The sequence below is a fragment of the Nanorana parkeri genome, unplaced genomic scaffold (assembly GCF_000935625.1).
Source record: "Nanorana parkeri isolate BGI_ZX_2015 unplaced genomic scaffold, ASM93562v1 scaffold172, whole genome shotgun sequence".
In the NCBI taxonomy this organism is placed as follows: Eukaryota; Metazoa; Chordata; class Amphibia; order Anura; family Dicroglossidae; genus Nanorana; species Nanorana parkeri.
The window spans coordinates 1,934,331-1,944,223 of NW_017306440.1; the positions used below are offsets into that span (position 1 = coordinate 1,934,331).

Sequence of the window (9,893 nt, forward strand, 5' to 3'; positions counted from 1 at the left end):
GCATGCCACTCATGACCTCAACCCAGTCTGAAAAGGTGCCATTAACTGATACTCTTTGTACACGTTCCTGTAACCAGTTTTCTATCCACGTGCACACTATTTCATCTATGCCCATAGACCTTAGCTTGTATAACATGTTGTTAGATATTGAGCAACAGAGGTACCTACTAACCCTAACCCTTTGTCATCTAAGCCACGTCTCACCATGATCACATGGCTTTTGATCGAAAAAAGCCATTTGATCTTTCTTTTAAAGCAAATCACACCTAAGTAGTTTCCTATGGAACATTTGAGTGAAAGCAATGCAAATGAATTTTGACAATTTTAATGCAAAATTTGGTGAAATGACTTCTCCATTGAAAATGTGATTCACATTATCTAGCACAGTGGTTCTCAACCCGTGTAACCTCGGGACCCACATGTTTCCTTGGTCATTAAGGCGTGACCCAAAAATGATTTCATTTCTGAAACATTTACATTTATTACACAAAACAACTTGTGCAGTATTCAGCAACATTATATATATATATATATATAACATTTTGACACAGGCTGAACCACAAATTCCCCCTCTCTATTCAGTCTCAGGCCGGTCTATTCAGACATGACGCCGCGACCCACTGCAGAGGGTGTCGCAACCCACTTTTGGGTCGCGACCCACGAGTTGAGAACCACTGATCTAGCATATTTTAAAGAAGATCTTCAGGAATTTAAAAAAACTTACTCTTGCAGAGGGGCTATCCCCGCACTTCTAGGTTAAGTGCTCACTGTGTCTAGGGAAGTGGTCAAATAAAGATGTATTAGTTACCTGATCCTCGGTCCCATGGCAGTCAGCGCTCACCTCTCTCACCCTATGCTGCGTTTATGGAATATGTCTCTGGCATCCTCACTTCTAATGCAAGCCAATGGACTTGCATAAGACATGATGATGTCAATGGATCTTAGACCAACAGAGCCAAGTAAAAAAGAGGCTGTGAGGACCAGTCTAGCAGTCCGGCAGGACTGAAGATCAGGTATCTGCTTCATTTGACTGCCCTAGACAAAATGGGCAGTTACCCCGCACTGCAAGGGTATGTTTTTTAAATCCCTGAAGTTCTTCTTTAAGTGCGAATGAATTTCTCTGATTTGGTCAGTTATAATAGAAGTAAGCCATGTCCAGGTCTAAGTTTTTACTACAATTCAGGACCATGGTGGTGAGATGTTCCCTCAACCCAGGTACAGTTGGCTCCCCCAACCAAGGTACTGTTCTTGCAGGCCTAAGTAAAAAACGAATATATTCACATTCATGTGTAGGTAAGGACTCAATTGTATTCTCACAAAAACCTTCCTAGCTAATAATGAGCAAAACACTTCACTTAAACGTTGATTTTCACTAAATGTGGAGCACTGATTCACATTGCTGGATAAACTGATGGACTAAGTAAACAAGTAGAGGGAGTTCCAGGAGTGGATGGGCTGAATCATCTTTGCTGATGAGATGTAAAAGGCCAATTGGTGTCTGGGCATTACAACCGGGCCGGCCAAAGCATGGCACACTTATTTGTGAACTGTGGCAGCATGCCGTGAGGATTTGCTCATTGTCAGTTGGATTTTTTCTAAAATTAGAATGTCATTCCCTCTGCACTTCACTCATGTCAGTATTTTTACTGGGAACATGTGCAATGCTGCACAGCCTGATTGGTCCCTAGTCCCAACAGAGAGTTAGGGAAAGTCTCACCATTGGAGGTCAAGACTGCAAATAAAAACTTAAGGGACTCAGAAGGCCTTGACTATGTGTACTTACAATTACTGATCTCCTAGTAGATTGCACAGCATGTCCCCATTACCCTGTTACACATTATTACAAAACATTCTTTTAAATATCTAGAGATCCAGTCCCATACACCCGTCATTTGGTGCCTATATATGCCATAGGTACTCCTTATCTAGTCCTTCTCCACACTGTCCAAAACTAACAATAAAAGTTTTGGGTGAAGTTAGGCTTTAATAGTTTTTTTTTTTTTTATAGCTTCTTCAATATATTTCTAGTAAAACTAGAGTTAAAGTTTGCAATTTCTGAATGTTAAAAATTAACAGGTAGATATCAAGCAGATGGCTTTTCCCATGAGAATCAGTATAGTGCTGTTAGCTCATTGTGAACGCTGACTTCCATCTGTGCTTCTGGCGATTTACGTTTGTTGAGACTACAGACATGGCAGCAACTGTAACACGTGTAGTGATCATTCTCAGTGTCTGGATGCTGGCGAATGCTATGTACTATCACTCCGCAGAAAAAGAAGAGAAATGCATTATAGAGGATCTTCCTGCTGAAATGCTGGTCACAGGTAAGAACTTCCAAATAGTACTACAAAAATCCTAAGGTACTACAATTTTATTTTTTAGTTTGGAATTATTATTAATAATTGCTTTCCTGGGGAGGAGATGGTACCGGGATGTGCAATGGGAAGAAAGCAAGCCAGCGGAGGCAGTGTGATGTTATGGGCAATTTTCTGCTGGGGAAACCTTGGGTTCTGCCGTTCATGTGGATGTTACTTTGACACGTACCACCTACCTAAACATTGTTGATGACCAAGTACACCACTTCATGGAAACTGTATTCTCTGATGGCAGTGGCCTCTTTCAGCCCTGCCACGCTGCAAAAATGGTTCAAGAATGGTTTGAGGAACACAGCAACGAGTTTGAGGTATTGACTGGGCCTCTGAATTCTCCAGATCTCAATTCAATTGGGCATCTGTGGGTTGTGCTTCAAAACATGTCTGATCCATGGAGGCCCCACCTTGTAACTTACAGAACTTAAGGAGTCTGCTAATAATGGCTTGGTGGCAGATACCACAACATACCTTCTGAGGTCTAGTGAAGTCCATGTCTCGATGGATCAGGGCTGTTTTGGATGCCAAAAGGCACCTACACAATATTAGGTGGGGGGTCAATGTTATCGCAGTTATCGCAGTTATCGCTGATCGGTGTATACATGGACCTGTCCCATATGCCTGCTCAGGGTATACAGTTGACACAGAATATTGATGCAGTCTTTTTACTTGGCCAGAAGTTGGTATAAAATTGGACTCACACTTGGGCCCTTTAGTAACTCTAAGGAAATCTCCACCCAGACAATTGCCAAAGGACAAGGTATGTTGGAAGATATCCCCTTACCTCCTGCACTGGTAACCATTTTATAAATTTGGATTTTACACTTCCTTTCACTTCCTAGCTTTGTCGGTCATGAAATAGAGAGGGTGAATCTCAACTGTGGAGATACAGACAAGAATTAAACCTTATATGGGGTTTCTACACTTCCCACCTTTATCCAAACTGGAAAAAAAGAAATGGTCTGCGCTTTAAATATAACCCAAAGCGTATACAAAGATTACTTGCCAGAGTTAATTTTTCCTGTGAATGACAAACATCAAGCTTATCATGTCTGCGTCATTGTTCCTACTTTTCGAAAAAGTAAAGTATAACTATACCCAAAAGTGAAAAAATCCCATGTTTTTCTAGAAACTCAATACATACAACTGTACGTTTACCAATTCTTGTTTACTCCTTCAAAAATCCCTGGTCATCCTGTAAGCCCTACAGTCGTCCTCTAGGAGGGTGACAACGTTGCAGGGCCAGCATGCACTGAGCAATGTCAATGCTTACAGTCCTCCCTCTCCTTGCTAATCAGCACCTGATAAATGATAGAAGAGAGCACAACATATGGCCCAAATCCAATCATGCCCCTTTCTCTGGAAGTTATGCCTATGGATGTCAGAGTCTTGCAATGCCGAATGGTATTTGTAGTTGCACCACAGCTAGAGGGCTGACGTTTGGCTACCCCTGATCCAGGAGAAGATGGGGGAGTGGACTGCATTAAAAAAAATTTTGGGCAGGGATTGACTTTAATGGAGCTGATTCAATAAATCTGCTGAAGAGAAAGTGAACACAAAAACTAGAGCTGATGCAAAATTAAACCAATTAGGTTTCACCAATCATTTCTATGATTAAAGCGACAAAATCAAGCGCACTGCCAAGGAGTACAAACTGGTGTTGGTTGTGGTATGAGGGTAGAGAGTACAGTGTGCAAGCTCTATAAAAACAGAGAGAGGAGCCCTGTGGTACAACAGAATACAAATTTCTATGATTAGTTGCTGTTGACAGACAATTTCAGTCACAGGCTTTCAGTAGACAATATTTCAAGGGCTGTAAGACTGCCGCTCGTTTCATCATCGTAAAAGCAAACCTGTCATAAGAGAAACAACTTAGGCTGCCATTGATGACCTCTTTCTTAAATTGGTAGTTGCCCGAGTTCCTCTGGCGTCAGCAATTCAGCCTCATACTATATCTGAAGACCTGGAAATAGTATTGAAATAAAATATACACACAGTAGATATCTTGTATTTAAAGAGAGGTCAGTGTGAGGACAAACTTCAGTACTGAGCAAAACTCTGTTGGAACAATATCGCTCCGTGGTGTCCTCCAACTCATTGTACTGCATGATCCCCAGGCTGCAAAATGACTTCAGTTCTGTCATGAATTCTGTACACACTGAACAATTACTGTGACAGAAAACATCAGACAATGTGCCAATGATGTCATCTGTATTTTAGACTCAGAAACTTTGGAAAATGTAAGATATTGTTCCGTGGGGTTCTTATACGTGAAGTACCGTACATTGAAAACTGAAGGCATATCATTATATTTACATATTCATGGCCTCAGTGTATACAGATGATTTTAAAAACACATTTACCTTAACATATTTGCTGGACTGCGACTACAAAAAATGCAATATGTATACATATATAGTGTTTTTAATATCATCCCTCCGTACATCCCTCCTTATAAATAAAATGGGTCGTCACTGAAACGGCAGGGTTATTAAAATAACAAAATTATTTTTTTTTGTTATTGGTTAATATTTTACTTGGTTACAGTCCAATTTATGCCCAGTAAACACAACTCTGCAAGTAACCCTTTTTGTGACCCAAACATTGACACTACCTGTAATCCAAACATTAACCCTTACTGTAATCCAACCTTTAACATATCCTGTAACCCTACACTAACCCTCCCTGTAATCCTAGACAAAGCCTGTAGCCCTAACATGAACCCTTTTTGTAATCCTAGCCCAAACTATAGCCCTAACACTAACCCTCTCTGTAACCCTAACCCACCCTGTAACCCTAACACTAACCCTCCCTTTAACTCTAGTCCAACCTTTAACCCTAGCACTAACCCTCTCTGTAACACTAACCCTCTCTGTAACCCTAACACTAACCCTCTCTGTAACCCTAACTCTCTCTATAACCCTAACCCTCTCTGTAACCCTAACACTAACTCTCTCTATAACCCTAACACTAACCCTCTCTGCAACCCTAACACTAACCCTCTCTGTAACCCTAACACTAACTCTCTCTATAACCCTAACACTAACCCTCTCTGTAACCATAATATTACACCTATCTATAACCCTAACCCACCCTGTAACCCTAACATTAATCCCCTCTGTAACACTACCCCTCCCTGTAACCCAAACATTAATCTGCCCTGTAACTCAAACACTATTCTGTCCTATAACCCAAACACTTATTCTCCCTGTAACCACAACACAGAAGCTCCCTAAATCTCACACACAACCATGTATGCTAACACTTTGGGACCACACAGGAACCCTTCATCAGAGCGACAGTGTCACTGTGTCGCTTTGATGAAGGGTCCCTGCGCCGTCCCGAAATATTAGCATGCAAGGCACGATGTGACATTTTAATAAATTACATGAAGGAGATTGAAGCTATTTCCTGTGTGTGCTGGTGATTTACTACTATCACTTGGAAAGGATGTCCAACATCCATTTTGTTACAATGGAAGATCTTACTGGACCCATTTTAGGTCTGTGGGGAGTTGGATGTAGGTGGACATGTGACCGTTTATTTGAGACTACACCGGATCCGTCACAATCAGGTCCATCAAAACAGAACTCGGTTCTGTTTTGTTTTCTGGAACTGGATGGAGTCAGATACAGCTGCCAATAGACTAATACAAGGATTCTGATCAAATCTGCCTGAAAAACTGACAGATGAACCTATACGGAAAGCCCATGTGGAAGAGGCCTTAATACAAACACTAGCTTTTTCTTGTAACCCTAACACTAACTCTCCTTGTAACCATAGCTTTAATTCTCAGACAAACCATCCCTGTAAACCTAACACCTTTATACAGCTTCAACCCAGACACTACACCTCACTGTAACCCTAATACTAACTTCCCCCCAGCCTAGTCTTTGCTTTTTGCCTAATTCAAATCTTAGGTTTGATACAAGTTTGTCCTCTTATGTCAAAGAAGAAACATTGCTATTTTACCATTTAAAGACTAACTTAAAACAGCTTTTGACTACCAATGTTACATTGGGAATAGGAGCTGCAGACGACAGGTCACTAACATGTATTATGAATCTTGCATCAAGGCCAGTCGAGCATCACCTGTCTTTGAGGTCACTGGTCATGAAATAAACATGTGCCAATGTCATGGGACCACAGAACCCTAATCCAACTTGTCCAGTCTGCTTGTCCCCAGAACTGAACACTCTGCTTTTGCAAAGCGAAATGCTTTGTTTCCCCACCCCTTAACCACACTGTGTTTTTTGTTCTCCGATAAGGTCGTTACAAGATACAAAAGTGGGACTTAGGCCAACATGACTTCCTTGCTTCTGCTCCCGGCCTTGGAATGATTGTGACTGTCAAGGCTCCGAATAATGAGGTAAATGCTCTAATATACAGGACTATTCTCTCTGCTGATTACTTTATTCATGACTTGTTTAAGGCTTCTACTCTGCAGGTCTGAATTATTTAAAGAAGAAATCCAGGAATTTTAAACAGTTTCCCTTGCAGTAGGACTACCCCCACACTGCAAGGGTTATCTGCTCATTATTCTCTAGGGGATGGAATAAAGCAGATGCACTCACCTGATCCTCGCAACCTGTTCTCCTCTGGGCTCTAGCAGTCTAAGGGCAGCTGACATCATCATATCTAATGCAGGTCCACTGACTTGCATTAGATGTGGGGACACCAAGGGACATTTCACAGCCAGAGCAGGGGGGGAAGAGGTGAGCGATGACTTCCGCGGGACCGATAATAATTGGGTGAATATATCTGCTTTATTCATTCCTCTAGACAAAACAAGAGCTTGGGTAGCCCTACTGCAAGGGAAGGCCCAAAGGTCTTCTTTAATGATTGTTACTAAGGTGTACTGTGCTGGTAACCTAACCCTACCTCTAATAAAGTTCTAATTATAATGTATATGTAATGTAACCTATACAAATATTAATGTACATGGAAGATACTATGTGAGGATAAACAGTGAATTATAATATCAGTAGACAATGCATTCAGTATTAACAGCCAAAAACTATTCAACTATAGTCCATATTTCCATAGGTCTATTGTTCCATAACCTTCTTCATTGGTATTTGCAAAAACCAACCAGCCCAAAATCTTACACTCCAAGTGCTTATAGCCTGTGCACAGATGATGAAAGTGTTTCATTTGTGCTCCATCGAAATCATGTTCAGCAATGCTAAAGCGCTAAATGCATAGACAAATATTTAAAAGCAAAAAACTGGCGCTCTGCCAGTTCTGTATGTAAAATCTTTTATTTAAATGAATAAAAAAGGGTATATGTACTCACAAACAAATGCTTTCATCACGCTTGTCAAAAGGCCAAGGGCCACACTGTCGGTTAACCCAGGATAATTCCGCCCCATATCACGGCTTCCTCCAGTCGCATCACCGTCCACCGGCCGCAGTCAGCTAGATTGATGCGTTTCAGGGGCATGCCCCCTTCCTCAGAATATTTAAAAGCATTCTGATAAAATGTACTAGATGATGCGATATTCATTTCTGCCAGTGCATGGTTCTGTACCGCATGCTTGGAGATTGCTATACTAAGAGAATAGTTCTAAGATCCTGTAACTAGGCACCCCTCTTTCCAAGGACTAAGTACACTCTAATGAAAAATTGAGAGAGTTTACCCCTTGTGTGGCGCTTGTCAGAGATAGGGGGAAGATGCGGGGGGGAAAAAAGAGGCAGTACTTGGTGGGTACACCGGTTATCACTTGTGGGTGATTTTCAAGCCGAAGTTGAGAAAAAAAATTGTTTTTTTTCCCTCAACTTCGGCTTGAAAAAGAAGGTTTCACCTTCGAAACGCGTCGCCGTCAGCCCAGTCTCCACTTAAACTCTGAGTGTCTCCCACACTCCACCCGTCCACAGACACCGCCTGCACCGCAACACCAGCACCACAGGTTTGCCGTCAGCCTGTCAACCCGGTCTCCACCGCTCCCCTGAGGGTCTCCCACACTCCACCCGTCTACAGACACCGCCCGCGCTGCAATACCCGCACTACAGGACTCCCCAGCAAACGCCTGCAGGTCACAGCCCCGTCGGATTGTCAGAAAGCCACGGCAGCTAAACACTCTGCCATTCCGGCGCCTCCATCACTCTCCAGTCCCCCCATCCAGGACACCACGTCGCTCCACCTCTTCACAGCACCTGCCATCAGAGGACACCTGTGCCAGAGGTCCTGAGGACCTTCCGACGGCCCACCGCCCAGGCACATCCGTGGCCGCACCGTCATCGCTGAGAGTCGCCCTTCAATATCCTCACGGTGAGTTACAGAAGCCCACCTCTTCTTCACCCACCACTGCATACCTCACCCCCTCGCTTTCTTGTGTCTCCATCTGCCTGATTGGGTCCAATCGCTACGCCACCCTGGAGAAGAGGGATCACCCCCACCACCACTCCATCCGCTTCACCGCAATCTGATGAGTACAAGCGAATGCTCACCCAGCCTCAGGTGAGTAAATCACCAACGCTTACACCCTGCTCTACCACATTTATTGCTCCGGGTAGTGGCGCTTCCGTCTCCAATTTTTTGTTTCCTTATAAGTACACTCTAATGGCTACCCATATTTGTTGTGGTCCAGAAGTTGGCTAACTCACATTGATATACGGCATCTTTCACTGCACTGTAAGCTTGCCAATGCTTGCCTTCATATCATTTATATTGGTATATCTACAGGTACTGCTCTCCAAATTGTACGGACCGGATGGAAAGTTTACATTTACGTCACACACTGCTGGAGAACATGCTATCTGCATGCAATCGAATTCCACAAACCTCATTGCGTTTGCGTCAAACAGATTGGTACGTATTGTCCTAGTGTCCAGAACAAGTGACGCATGGGGGCTGGCCACTCAACCTGCAAATATCTGTTAATCTTTTGTTCTGCAAGAATATATGCACAAACAAACGTTCTTTCCTTTTTTCTTTACAAATGGAATTAAAGTGACAGTAAACTCAGGAGTTCATTCTTAAAAAATACATTCAGGTACCTCAACTATTAACAAAAATGTATCTTGTGTATCACTCGGCTGTAGATCCTCAAATCATCTTTGAACTGGTGCTGACACTGTCCTTCCTTCTGGAGGGGGGCTACTTTTGTTCCCCATGGCCCCTGTGTGTGTTAAGTAGTCATCACTCCAAGCTCACTCCTGTGATGGACTACAATCTCCATACACATGAGTAAACTAAACCTGAGATTGTAGTCCATCATGGGAGCGAGCTTGGAGCGGTGGCTACTTAACACACACAAGGACCATGGGGAACAAAAGTAGCCCCCCTCCAGAAGGAAGGACAGTGTTGGCATGAATTCAGAGATGATTTGAGGATCTACAGCCGAGTGATACACAAATAAGATACATTTTTGTTCACAGTTAAAGGAGAACTATGAGGTGAGTGCTTTTCACCCACCTCATAGTTCTAGCCGACCTGTGACAATGAGACTGTCACAGGTCGGCTCAGTAGATCGGGAGGTGAGCGAACACATACCGGCGTTCGCTCACCTCTCGATCCTGTCA

The 9,893-nt window shown here is 42.9% G+C and overlaps 1 protein-coding gene across 1 annotated transcript in view; it reads left to right on the forward strand.

The window, feature by feature from the left end:
- Positions 1-2,191: 2,191 nt before the first annotated feature.
- LOC108785637 (transmembrane emp24 domain-containing protein 11-like) overlaps positions 2,192-9,893 on the forward strand; it is a 13,371-nt gene continuing 5,669 nt past the window's right edge. The window contains exons 1-3 of the mRNA XM_018554753.1: positions 2,192-2,324; positions 6,638-6,738; positions 9,055-9,180. Of these exons, the coding sequence (XP_018410255.1) occupies positions 2,192-2,324; positions 6,638-6,738; positions 9,055-9,180 (360 nt within the window). The remainder of the gene's footprint in view (positions 2,325-6,637; positions 6,739-9,054; positions 9,181-9,893) is intronic.